Below are 14832 nucleotides of genomic sequence, written 5' to 3'. Positions count from 1 at the left end.
GGGATACACTAATACTGTAAATACATAAGTATTAATCCCTGGTGGGAGAAAAAACGTAACCACACGAGAGTAAATAAATGAGTATATGAAATGGGTGCAGGCCTGCATTATGTGTGATATAAACACATTTCAATTACATGCTATTTACTAAAACACTATTTGTGTATATATGAGGAAGGGATATGATTACTATGTCTCATATGAGAAATAATAGGCTCCCGATGGGGAAGTAACCTATGAAAGTAACAGCAGTGGACTTATTAACAACACATTCAAACTGGGAATTACATTTGGAGATATAAGATATATTGGATTTCTGTACCAGTAGGGACCTTTAATAATACTTACTAATCAGGAGTACATTCAAATATAGTATGACAAATCAGATTGAGAAGCACAGTGATTAAAAGTGTGAATAATTGTGGACAACACAGAGTTTTATGAATTTGTATTATACTATAAAAACCAATAAATATTTTGCTGTTTTATATTTATGATTTAATAAAAGTTATGTTTTAGAATTCTTTAGGGTCATTACTGGATACAATATGATATGTGTTTAGCCTGTGAGTGCCGCAGCAAAGGAAAACTTTGTCTTTTTGTTCCAAAAAATAAATATTGTATCCCAGTGATCATCACACAAAACAGAAGTATTCTACTGACCACCATACAATATAGTGTTCCAGTGATCGTCACACAAAATAGAAGAATCCTAATGACCACCATACAATAAATATAGTATCCCAGTGATTGTCACACAAAACAACAAGTATCCTACTGACCACCATACAATAAATATTGTATCCCAGTGATCATCACAAAAAAACAGAAGTACCCTACTGACCACCATACAATAAATATAGTATCCCAGTGATTGTCACACAAAACAACAAGTATCCTAATGACCACCATACAATAAATATTGTATCCCAGTGATCATCACACAAAAACAGAAGTATCCTACTGACCACCATACAATAAATATTGTATCCCAGTGATCATCACAAAAAAACAGAAGTATCCTACTGACCACCATACAATAAATATTGTATCCCAGTGATCATCACAAACAAACAGAAGTATCCTACTGACCACCATACAATAAATCTAGTATCCCAGTGATTGTCACACAAAACAACAAGCATCCTAGTGACCACCATACAATAAATATAGTGTCCCAGGGATCATCACACAAAACAGAAGCATCCCAGTGACCACCATACAATAAATATAGTATTCCAGTGATCGTCACACAAAACAGAAGCATCCTAGTGACCACCATACAATAAATATAGTATTCCAGTGATCGTCACACAAAACAGAAGCATCCTAGTGACCACCATACAATAAATATAGTATCACACAAAACAGAAGCATCCTAGTGACTACTATACATTAAATATAGTGTCCCAGTGATCGTCACACAAAACAAAGAGCATCCTAGTGACCACCACAGAATACAGGGAGCATCCTAGTGATTGCCATGCAATGCAAAGAGTTTGCTGGAATTTGCACATCACTGGCAGAGGACTTTTTTAAGGGGCAATGTAATTAGCTTTGATGTGCACTTGTGATGTGAGGCAAATTTCTGCTTATTATGATACCCCAACATTGTGCACCTCTATGGGGTTTAAAGAAAAATCTGATGTTGGAAGTCCGGAGAAGTGGTCAGAACAGCGGTTTTCATGTTTTTTTTTTAGCATTTGGGAGCAAACAGATGATTATTGTTTGCCCCCAACATTTCAAAGTGTATCATTCTAACCAGCCACCTAGTTGGCTGGTTGGAATAATACTGTTCTAGAGTATGGCCAACTTAAGGCTGTTTTAGCAATTTCTAATGAACACACTCAAAACTCATTAACCAACATTTCTCAAATTAACTCCATCAGAGCTGTTCTCGGCACCTTTTTGCGACTGTTCTAAGTTTTGTCTAATATCCTAAGCGGTCATTTATTCCCAGGGTTCACAGCTTCATTACACCATGGGTATTTCCATCATAAGCAATTCCAGAACATACGTAGTAAAATACCTCACCAGCAATTGCTAAATTTAGCAAAAAAAAGACTTCAAATAACTAAAGAAATTCTATATAGATTTTACATTTTGTACTGATCCAACCCTTACAGGACAATATCCTCTGCTACCTGCCCACACAGAACCCACAAACAGGCATAGTATTTGTATGGTGATTACTGTGGGTTACAGAACAATGAGAACAAGCAATGCATAAGTTAAACTGTACTAATTATTTCATGCATTGCAATTCTGATTTTGTTTAGTTAAAAATAACCTCAGACAGGCTTCACGGTAACCCTCAACTTTGTTTACAGAAACCCCAAATCCAGACATCTTGGAATTCTCCTTTTAGTGTGTACAGAACACTGGAATGTTGGATAAAACAGATTCTATAAATGCAGATTCCAAGTATTACACCTTGAATACTATGGGCAGAATTTTCTAAGAGGTAGAACCACTGTTCTATAGTGGTTTATATAAAAAATTTATCCGTTTCACACTGTAATAAATAGTATGAAGCTATAAATGATCTGATGTGTCCGTGTCCATACTGAATGTTTTCTTAGAAATACTCACATATGTTTATTTTTTCTGAACCAATCATACCAACCCCTCCATCCTGATATTTGCCTGCAACAATGAAAGCTATTGGGGAGATTCAAATTGGCGCAATGGGTACGCATTGCACCTCCAAGAGCGATCAGCCAATACCTTTGCTCCTTTTTCTAACATCCTATAGAGGTGTGAAGGAAATTGAGTAAAGATTATGTATAGTTATAAACCGTAATGTGCGCAGCCAGACACTACGGTGATGCCTGGAGGCACATTCCATGAAAATGAATTCCCCCCTTAATGTTAAGTAGCGAGATCTAATCCAAAGAGACAGAGACGCATACTGAAATGTCCTCACTCGATCTGTCTTTCTGTAAGCCATGGACTAGGAGAGTCACTGTGACCTGAGCTCGTTAGTGTCTACAGTAAGGATGTACTTTGGTATTAGACCATGTAAGGTGCAGACCACCACGCCTCTCTGAGGTGCATGTGTAGAGTGGACAGGCGCTAGTCACTGTGTCTATCTAAATCTGGTAAAGACTTGGGACACTGTCTAAACTTTTGATTAATTAGCTGTAGGAAAATTACATTTTTCAAACTCTCCTTCCTGTGTTAGGAAAACTGGCATGTCTTTGCCTTCTATAATATTTGTTTTAATATGTTGTGGTGCTAAAATCAAAATGCATAGTAACATACTTATCGACTTTACAGCTCTCTCCTCCGGGAGAAGCCCAGAGGCGAGATGACGGCTAACTGGATGTAGGGGCGGGGCCAGACACAACACATTAGGCCCCACCCCCTCACATGGAATGTCGCAAATTGCAAGTTGATCGTGAGGGGGCAGGGCCAATATGACGTGATTTGCATACAAACATGTATATATAGAGTACTAGGTTTTGTGTGCTATCTCCTGCATTGTTATTATGATGAAATTTCCAACTCTAAACCTCATTAGCATCTGCTAACAATTACAGGCCAGCAGAGACTGCAGCCACTGGCTCAGTGTGTCTGTATTGACACTAGAGATGAGCGGGTCCGGTTCTCTGAGAATCGGACCGACCCGAACTTCCAGATACAAGGCGAGAACTGAGCTAGGCTCTGGTTTTCCCACCTGAGTCGGATCTGAAAATGAGGCAAAACGCGTCATCCTCTCGCTGTTAGATTCTCGTGGGTTTTGGATTATATAAAGGTCCCCACGATCTGCGCCATTTTCACTCCAGCTGTAGACAGAGAAGCTAGCAGATGTATTCAGTCACTCAGCTGCAGCTGCTGTGTCACTTGTGCCGTCAATTAACTGTGGCTGCTGCTGTGTTGTTATCCTGTCCATCAGGCCAGGGCTGCAGTCCATAAAGGGGTGCTGTGTTGTCCAGGGGGTGCTCTGTTAATTAGGGGTGCTCTTCCCCAGTTTAAAAAATAAATAAAAGTGTTTTTTGTGTGTGTGTTAGCAACTAAGCTGCGTTATTATTGTACGGTGACACTGCCGCAGTTTATTGTCCACGTATTTGTGACTATGCAGGTGGTCTGTCCGCACTTGGCAGGGGTGCTTTGTTGTCCATCAAAAAGGGGTGCTGTCTGTGTTGTTCATCAAGGGGCTGCTGCCTCATTCAGGGGTGCCCAATGATTCTTCTGGGGCAAGGACTGATGTGAATGAGTAAAATATTTTTTGTAAATGCTAGCTTGGTACAAATATGGGGCCTAAACCAGATGAAAACAATATTGTGAGCTGTGAGGTGGTCAAAATTGATGGTAACGATTGAAAATTAATGTTATTAAGGTTACTAATACTGTAGGAACAAAAAAACCCCAAACAAGTTATGTAATTGTAAGCTTGCGAGCAGGGCCTTCCTACCTAAATATCTGCCTGTAATTACCCAGTTTTGTTCTATTAATGCTTACAATTGTAAAGCGCAACGGAATATGCTGTGCTATATAAGAAACTGTTAATAAATAATAATTTTAGTAGATTTTATAAATTTTTTGAAAAAAAAATGCAGATTCAAAACCAAAACCAAAACACACAAGGGGCGGTTTTGGCAAAACCAAATCCAAATCCAGATCCAAAACACAAGGAGATACAGATCCAAAACCAAAACACAGGGGTCGGCGCACATCCCTAGTTGACACCCTGGTCACGATGCATATGGTATACAGGGAGCCAGTAGGTTGGCTGTGTGCGATATGTTATTTCGGATGGCCACGGCATTCTGGTGAGGAGCCTGACCAGAGAGTGCCCAGTGCTTCATTGCCTCTCACTAGACACAAACGGCATGATCTGACCTCCTACCTATGCACAGCAGTAGGTTACAGCAGCCACATCACATGTTAAGTTAAAATAAGTTGATTTTATTTTTGATTGCTAATGCTATCCTTAAACTACCTGGTAAATATAAAGAATGTAAATCCCTGACAGCCTACCCTAATTTAAGAAAATTAAAAAAGAAAGAAAATAGTGGATTCCATTAATCTCAGTAAGAATAGTGCAGTAGGTCTATTAAGTTGACTGTGAGACTATCTGTTTGCAAGTCAAGAAATCAATCACCAACTTTGACTGTAAATTGTACATCCACATCAGGTTGAGACTATTAATATTTTTTTCATTATTCTGTTTAACTCTTTGTTATCACACAATACTGTTCGGAACGCAAAACAACGGTATAACTTAAGTGTAATGTTTGTTTTTACATTTTGGATGTCAAAGAACTATACTAACTCTGTGGATAATAAAATATAAACGATAGATTAAGCATTGAATAGATAGATAGATAGATAGATAGATAGATAGATAGATAGATAGATATATAGATAGATAGATAGCCAGTTGCTTGCTGTCAGACTTATCCCAGTCTATGGGCCGTGTTGTGTGGCTGTGATGTCCTCTGTATTTTATGACTGTCACTGGTGTTCTCTGTATTATATGGCACTCATTGTGATTCTCTTAGAATTGTATGGCAATAACTGCAATGCTCTGTGTTGTATGGCAGTCAATTGGATGATTGGTGCATTGTATGGCGGCCACTGATGCTTTCTAACTTACACGGTGGAGACTGATGTGCTCTGTATTATGTGATAGTTACAGATGATGTATGCATTATATGGCAGTGACAGATGCTGTATGCATTATATGGCAGTCACTGATGTTTTCTGCATTATATGGCAGTCACTAATGTTATTTGCATTATATGGCAGTCACTGATGCCATCTGCACTATATGGCAGTAACTGATGTTCTCTTCATTATATGGCAGTCACTAATGTTCTTTGTATTATATGGCAGTCATTGATGTTCTTTGCATTATATGGCAATCACTGATGCTCTCTGCATTATATAGCAGTCACTGATGCTCTCTGCATTATATAGCAGTCACTGATGCTCTCTGCATTATATGGTGGTCACTTTTATGTGCTCTGTATAATATGAAGGTTACTGTGATGCTTTCTGTATTATATGGCACCATTGTGATGTTGTCTGTAAAATATGGTGGTCACTTAAATGTTGTTTGTATAATATGGTGGTCATTAATGCTCTCTGTATTATATGGCAATCGCCGATGCCCCCTATATTATATGGCGGTCACTGTGATGCTCTCTGTATTATATGGAAGTCATTGTGAAGCTCTCTGTATTATACGGAGGTCACTGTAATTCTCTCTGTATTATATGGTGGTCAATGTGATGCTCTCTGTATTATATGAAGTTCACGGTGATGCTCTTTGTATTATATGGCGTTCACTATGATGTTCTCTGTATTATATGGAGGTCAGTGTAATGCTTTCTGTATAATATGGTGGTCACTGTGAAATTGTCTGTATTATATGGAGGTAAATGATGCTCTCTGTATTATATGGTGTCACTGATGATCTCTGTATTATATGGTGGTCACTGATTCTCTCTGTATTTAATGACAGGCCCTGCGATGTTCTATATAATATATGGTAGTCACTGATGCACTGTGCATTATGTAGAAGTCATATAGGTAGAGGGTAACTACTATCTACTTGGTGGGGAAGGTTGTCGAGCTGAATCTTTGCACGGGGTGACAGAAAGCCTAACTTCGCCACTGTATAGAAGGCCTATAATTATTATGGACAGCACTGTTGCTTGGAGCTGTAAGACAATGCCAATTCCAGTTTCAGGTAATAGGAATTATCTGCAACTGTTGTGAAGCTGTTGTTCCTGTTACCTGAATATTGTTGTGAAACTGCAAGTACCAAGACAGTGCAAATTGGGACTTACAGTTCCACGATTGCTGGAAACATATAGCATGCCTAAGCCTAAAACAGAACCAAATGTATAATGCATTACGGTGACTCCAAGTGAAATGTTTAAGCCCTTTTCACAAAATTGAATAATATTACACAAGATTAGATTGCTGTTCCCAGTGCATTAAATTCAGAGTTTATATAAAAGCCTTCGATTTTGTACAGTCTCTCTGACCCTTGCTGTTGCCAAAAACATGATTGATAGTACCACTCTGAACAATATGTTCAGCACAGAAACATCATTCATCTGAATAAAGCTGTTCTGACAATACAGACACTGCCAAATTATCAACCAGTAGGGAGTAAGAGTGGAGGCAACAGATCAGGTCTTCTAACAACTTTCAAGAAACCTGAGCTCATGTACAGTACCCTTGCAAAGGAGCCTGGAACACTACTCAGTGCAAACCATTATCTAAAAGGCACATAATATATCTAGTCTAAAGGTGCCCATCCACTCAGGGCCGCCAAGAGCCGCGGGCCGGACTCGGGTGACAGGGGGTGTGGCCTGATCGCGGGTGGCATGGCCACACCCCTTAGGGAAAAAACACAGAAAAAAAACATTTTAGCAGCGCCGCTGGGCGCTGTGAGCCCCACAGCCCAGGGCACAGCCAATGGGGGGCGCGATCAGCGTGATCACTATCCCCATAGGCATAGGAGACTGCCCGAGCTGCTGCTTAGCAGCTGCAAGCAGTCTCCGACTGCAGCCCAGCACAAGGCAGCGTGTGCAGGGCTGCTGTGATGTAGAAGGGAGGGGGCAGTGCCGGATCCGGGCCTCTCCAGCAAGCCTGTGCAATTTGTACCCACCCCCTCTCGGCATCCCTGCATCCACTTAAAGACATGAAGACGACTGCGCGTTTAAGACATTGTAATCGTGCAGTCGTTTGTCAGTCTGTGATGTGCCTACAATGAACGAGCAGTCAGTCAGTGTAGGCTCATCAATCATCTGCAAACATGCTGAACCTGACGTTATCGTCAAGTTGTACAGCATGTTTGCCCGATGAGAGATGTCTACACGACCAGCGGGAGCGCGCATCGGTGGTTGTTGTTTTTTGCAAACGTTTTGCAAACAATTTATGAACGATTGAACGATAACGATATCGTGTTTTATTTTTACCTAATACAAAGAGAAGATCTATTGCATTTACATTGGCCCGTTAATCTAAACAATTTAATAACTGCAATGACAAGTAAAGCTGACCATAAGAGAAAAGGTATCTATGCAAACCTCCCAACCATCCCAATTTCAGCTTTCGGGGGACATTTGGTCACTGCTGCTGTAGCTGCAGGCAGCGGTGAATAAATGCTGCGCAATCAATTTAGTGCCAGTAGAGGCTATGCTGGGCTCACCCACAACGTGATGAGAAACCGCGTATCATGCCAACTAAAACATCACCCATCACAGGGGGTGTGGCCTAGCGGGTCTTTGACGCATTCGGGATGTCCCGAAATGGAATATCAGAATGTTGGGAGGTATGATATATGGCGCCTCCATAAGATTACTGCTTTTTTTTTGTTAGAACCGCTAATAGTACATTTCAACGTGCACATCCACTTTGTGGGGGCATCAGGACGGTCTCTGCAGTGAATGTTTTCATTACATTGGTCGAAGTCTGTCTAGAAACATGCTATTCTGCAACTCTGCAATAAAAGTATAGAACAATCTCTGAGCCACAGCACTGGAAGAAAGTATTTTTGTACTATTAAATGGACATAGACAAGCAAGAACACCCACCAAATGTGTTTCCCATTTATCTCTTTTAAATAATCTCCTAAAACATACTCACAAGAAGCACCATCATTAATGTGAATCCTACAACCAGAGGCTGCATGGTTTAGCACGGTGCAGTACATACCATCTTTTATGGGAAAGCCATCTGCCTACCAACCAGGTGAACTTACGTTTTTCCTTTGTCATAAAAGATTTTAGGCTACAGCTTATATACAGTGAAGAAGTCACTGTGGGTGTCATCTGCAGTATGAAGGGTCGTGGCTGGAAAAGTGGACTGCAAGAGACAATTGGACATTACAGAACTGTGCACCTATTTTTATAGTACAGCACGTATTTGCATGGCATCCCTTGCCCAGAGAGAATATTATAGTACATTTATAAATATATGAAAGGCCATGTGCAAGTCAAGTCAAACCATCAGGTCTTCCCGTGTCCTAAGGCAGCATCAATTATACTGTATTGTAAGAAATAGGTCTGCATAAAAGGTAATTATGATTGCATAATCACAGTACACTGCACTACCATCATTTACTTACTTGAGTAAAAGATCCATCCTCACTGCATTCTGGGATAAAGACAGCTTCTTGAGGCTTCTTCGCTTGTTCCAGGGCTTGTGTCCTCTCCTGCCGACACTTACTTTGTCCAGCATCTGAGGGGCAGAAACTAACAACTCATCTCATTTTTCTTTTTAAAATATAATCTTAAAATATCTGTGTATTACTGTCAAGTTTAACAAAAAAAACCTGACAAAAATATACAGTGCCAGTCCCATCATAGTGAGCATATTGTATACATAAAGGTATGCATTTAGTAATCTTTAGTTGATCGTTCTACTAGCATTACCGTCATAGTTACAATCATTTACAAAAGGGCTAATAATGCGGACTACGATATAGTTGGATGACCAGGTTACGGTTTTTGCAACTGTAATGGCCCCTACACACTATACAATGGCCCTGATTCAGAGCCGCTCGCTGCTGGCGGCCGCTCGCAGGGAATGAGGGCGTATGTTTTTGTTTTTTCTCCGGCTGCTCGCAAAGCTGTGGGAGACCACCCACAGCTTGTGCGAGCGGCCAGGATGTTGCAATAATCGCGGCCATCGGCCTTGCGATGAGACCCTGGGGTAGGATCTAGCTGCCTCAAGGTCGAGTGGACTTACTGCTCTAATAAAGCAGGAAGTGCACTACTGACATCAGTAGTGATGTCATTTAGTCTGCCCTACAAGCTGCCAGGCATTCCTAAGGGAACGCCTGCGTTTGTGCAGCCACCTCCCCTACCTGCCCACAAAACGGGGCGAGCTGCAAATCACCATCGACAGCCACCCTGTATTGTTGCGAGCCCCATAGCTACTGAACTTCAGTCGCTCAGCGGGGCTAGCACATGCGCACACCGGACACAGTGCATGTGCAGTTCACTAACATCAAACCGCTTGCGAGCGGCTCTGAATCGGGCCCAATATCTTTAACAAATTGGCCGATTCCGATACATCAGAATGACAGATCGTTCAAAATGTGTAGTGTGTATGCACTACATCGTGTACTGCGCATTCCTGTGAGGTCATTAGCATCATCACCTGATCTTATGTGCAGCATTTAAGATCAGGCGATGCAGCTGATGATCCCATGCAGTGCTATGCGGTGGGGGGGGGCGTCATATCGGTCGGTCGGTCACCTGATATGTTGGACGCCCGATATGTTGGCCCGTTGGCGCTGGGATCGTCAGCGAGATCCCTGGGTATACACATCATTTAGTGTGTACCCAGCTTGAGAGCAACAAATTTGCTTCACCCATAATATTGTTTGGTTTGAGCTAATTTAAGTCTTAAGGTAATCATGAGATTACTGTTCCTAGGACTCTTGTGTGTTTGAATGACATTGGGAATAATCACACACCTCAACATGAAAGTTTTGCATGTGGATATGTAACTGGAAGCACTCTTACTGAGCCCACATTTGCCATGAAAAGATGCACAATTTTGTAATCTCAAGACGCCACTATTTTACATATTAAACCTAAGTGCAATGCATAAAATAACAGCATTTGCACAACTGATGCACATGACATTGGTATGCGGGAAGAGCATTTTGGCAATTTTGTAAATGACTGTAGAATACAGACTCATCATTGCCATAATGGTTCTAAGCCAGTGATCGTCAACCTTAATTGGCGTGTGTACAATAACCAACAGCTAAAAACCTGGCGCCAATGGGGTATATAATAGATTAAATTATTGCGTCACAGGTGATTATAGCTGCACACCTATAGAGAGATTTTGCCAATCCTCTCACAATGCACAATACACACACAGAAAAAAGATAATTGGTTGCGCGTATCACACAGTACCACACTCAAATAAGGGATAAACAATCTCCTATTTTAATAGTAAAAAAGTTCCCATAACAATGAATATAAATGTACACATCAAAAGAAAGCCGCCTGGTGCGGAGAAACTAGTTAAGGAGACGGGAACACTGGCAATACACATCAAGGAGATCAGTGTGCTGTTTTGGAGACTGAAGAAATTACCTTTGAAAGCAGGGTGCCCGCTTATAGCCGGAGGAGTTTGTTCCATCTATCCGGAAGCTTTTTCCATCTTACTGGCAATAGTATTCCAGCCTCCATTATACACCGGAGCCGCCAGCCACACCATCGCTGGGGCTCTAGGAGGAATCAGCACAACGGGAGCGACAGTGGTGAGAGCCTGTCACAGGTAGTGCTGCCTGGAGGATTGCTTATGTAGTGACCGGGAGATCTGAGATATTTATTTACTCACCGGAACGTTTATTAATGCAGGGCTTGACAAATTTTTCTAAAGTCTAGGAGCCAGGATGAAAGTGTAGGAGCCAGATCACCGTCCCCCCAAAAAATTACAGGAGTGAGTGAGGAGCACAGCTCTGTGTGTTATGCAACCTTTATACACACTATACTAGTCCACAAAATGGTCACAGTTGAATGAATACAGTAAAATGGAGGCCCCCTCACTGCTCTGCACAGCTCCCCTGCTCCACTCCACACCCTCCATTAATAAAGGACCACATTTCACATAAAATAATGGTGCCAGGAAGTACAACAAAACCCCCATCCCCTCGTGGTCACACCACTATCCCTCTGAAGCCGCTCCGCAATCCCTGGCCACGCATAGACCCTATTACCGGAGAGCTCTATGCAGCCGGAGATAGGAGACAGTAGACAGCCGGGACGTACAGGAGGATCAGCGTAGACTGGGACAGACAGCAGGGATCAGAGCAGGCCAGGATGTAGAGGAGTAGTCAGTGCGGGCCGGGACGGACATAGGCAAAGCAGTCACCACAGGTGACACTCAGAACATGCACTCCTGTGCATGATATATAGGCACGAATCTCCGCCGGGGCTTATGAGGATCTGCTTCCTCCCTCACTGCAAAATCTAGCAGCCAGGCAGCAAAATCTGGTAGTCATGGCGACGTGGCCCCCGGGATTTGTCGAGCCCTGTAATAATGGTAGCTGAGAGACACACTTGTCAGCTGCCTAAAGGACTGTGAGTATAGTGGAGCAATTGCATCCCAGCAGTTCTTTGAACACTTTCTTCTCAATGATACTCTAGCATATTCATCCCCATACCGGATACATTTGCTACTACAGGTTGAGTCTCCCATATCCAAATATTCCGAAATACGGAATATTCCGAATTACGGAATAATTTTGGCATGACTGAGATAATAAAACCATTGATTTTTGATGGTTCAATGTACACAAACTTTGTCTAAGGCAAAAAATTATTAAAAATATGGTATAAAATTACCTTCAGGCTGTGTGTATAGGGTGTAAATGAAACATACATTTATTTCATGTATGTACACAAACTTTGCTTGAGTCACAAAATTATTGAAAATATTGTATAAAATGAGCTGCAGGCTGTGTGTATAAGGTGTATATAACACATAAATGCATTATGTGTGTATATTTGGGTCCCATTCCCAAGATATTTCATTATGATCTGCAATTATTCCAAAATACGGAATATTCCGTTATCCAAAATACCCCTGGTCCCAAGCATTTTGGATATGGGAGACTCAACCTGTACTATATATTGCGTTTATCTCCATATTGGATACATTCCATGCTATAACAGCAATTTCAGATGTGGATACGCATATGATGAACAATCCCTCATATATTCTCCGTGTGTTTGCCAGCAGTATCATTACAGCCATCATACTTATATGTGATGTTTTAATACATGTGTACATTTATATTCATTGTTATGTGAACTTTTTTACTATTAAAATAGGAGATTGTTTATCCCTTATTTGAATGTGGTACTGTGAGATAAGCGTAACCTATTATCTTTTTTAATTGGGGTGTGAGCTACTCGAGAAAAATGAAACCTCTTGAAGAGCTACGAACATTTAATAAAAAAAAATCTGGCTAATAACCGATACATAAAAGATCATTTAATGAAAATGAAAATAATTTTCATAGAAAACAACAATGCATTTAGTTAATACAGTGATATTGTTGCACATTTCACTTTTAAATCACTAGCTTCAGGGAGGTAAGTACAGTAGAGGAGCAAAAGATATAGGCAGGGCTGCTGTGTGATTTTTCGGCAGGGTTGGGCAGGAGTCACTCGCCCCAAATGCAGTCGACTCCTGTAATGTCCAGATGGTGTCCGTCAAGTATTGTGTTGCCCTATGGCAATCACCTGATGTGCTTCTCCGTCACCCCACCCATGGCTTTCCTCAGAGGTCACTTCCTCCTAGTTGATTCAACAGTACTGCAGCTAGGCAAGCTACCCAAATTACGGCCACGAGCTACCGGTAGCTCGCGGGCTAAGAGTTGGAGACCACTGTTCTCAGCAGTGGCGGGTCTAGAGGTGCAGTTCAGTCCAAAAATCAAATAGGGATGCCATACCAACTGCCCTTAGAAACACTGCCAAGCATTGCCGGCCGGGACTCAGTGGCAGTTGGTGTGGCTCCCCTATCTGAATTTTGCAGGTTATTAAGGTTATTAAGATTTGTTGTACTTGTTAAAGGAAGGAAACTACCTGCAAGTTGACAATTGTTTTTGTTTGTAGAGAAATATTAAAATTGATGTATGTTTATGACATCATTTTCTCAGTACGAATACACTGCATTTGTTACCTTTGCACCTTCCTCGGTGAACCACACTGAGTGCAGTATCCTTGCACTTGGCTCTCTGGTAATCACACATGGATTCGTAGGTTCGACCATCTGAAGCACAAATGGGTTTGGACTGGGTCCTGGAGCAATGGGGGTTACATTGTGGGTCCCTGTCCCGGTCACTTATTAAAAACTGTAAAAAGACCAAAAAGTACCTATGGTTAGTGTACAGAAGAATTGGGAGTCTTTTTAGCTCTTTTGACAAAGTCCAAATAAAACTTATAATTGGCTGACCTGTCTGCCTTTAACCTATCCACTGTACTCAACAGACAGACCCAGCCCATGTGATGCATAAAGAACCTTTATACAATAGATGTATGTTTGAATCACAGATGCATCAAAAAATGATCTATCCTGGTGGAACAGTTGTTAGCAGTACTGAAGCCTTGTGCTTCCTTATGGAATGGTTTCCTCTATAAAGGTGTTCCTCCAATTTGGTTTATTATACCTAAACTATATAAATAAATATATAATTACAAATTACCCTCGTCTTTCTCCTCCCAAATAAATTGTTTAGCAGAGCACCCCATAGTAACTATAAAGAAATATGTACTTGCTGATCATGTCTGTTTACAATGGCGTAGCTACAGTGAGTGCAGGGTGTGTGGCTTTTATGGGTTCCAGTTTGATTTAATAGTGAATCATAGCCCTCTTAAATACTATGTTATACAGTATCATACACAATTAGAAATTAGAGAGAGAAATTATTTTGTTGCTTATACATTATGATTATAAATTTGCTTAGTTGACATAAAGAATAAAATGAATAGTGATTAGCATATAGTATTAATGAAAAAATATATATATTTTTTGTAAATTATATAGGGGGTGATGTACTAAGGCCCTGATTCAGAGCTGGATGCTCTGACAGAGCGCTTGCTCTGAATCAGGGCCGGTCTTTTTTTTTTTTTCAGAACGGCCTCCTGGCCGCTCGCATAGCTGTGGGTGACCATTGCGACCATCGGGCTTGCGACGACACCCTTGTGGTAGGGTCTCGTTGCCGCAAGCCCCAGAGAGATTTCGGCTCTAACAGAGCCGAAATCACTCCCACTGACATCACTTGTGATGTCAGTGGGGCCGCCCCCAAACGGAGGCGTTCACATGGGAACGCCTCCG

The 14832-nt window shown here is 41.3% G+C and overlaps 1 protein-coding gene across 6 annotated transcripts in view; it reads right to left on the bottom strand.

Annotated features, from left to right (window-relative positions):
- SMOC1 (SPARC related modular calcium binding 1) overlaps nucleotides 1–14832 on the bottom strand; it is a 300868-nt gene that overhangs the window by 121539 nt on the left and 164497 nt on the right. For all 6 annotated transcript variants that reach the window (XM_088471210.1, XM_088471207.1, XM_088471206.1 and 3 more), the window contains 2 exons: nucleotides 13678–13849; nucleotides 9092–9204 (listed from right to left, as the gene is read on the bottom strand). In XM_088471210.1, the coding sequence (XP_088327336.1) occupies nucleotides 9092–9204; nucleotides 13678–13849 (285 nt within the window). The remainder of the gene's footprint in view (nucleotides 1–9091; nucleotides 9205–13677; nucleotides 13850–14832) is intronic.

This window comes from Taudactylus pleione, unplaced genomic scaffold, assembly GCF_031769625.1.
Source record: "Taudactylus pleione unplaced genomic scaffold, aTauple2 ptg000113l, whole genome shotgun sequence".
Classification (NCBI taxonomy): Eukaryota; Metazoa; Chordata; class Amphibia; order Anura; family Myobatrachidae; genus Taudactylus; species Taudactylus pleione.
This window is presented reverse-complemented; position numbering and strand designations above follow the sequence as displayed.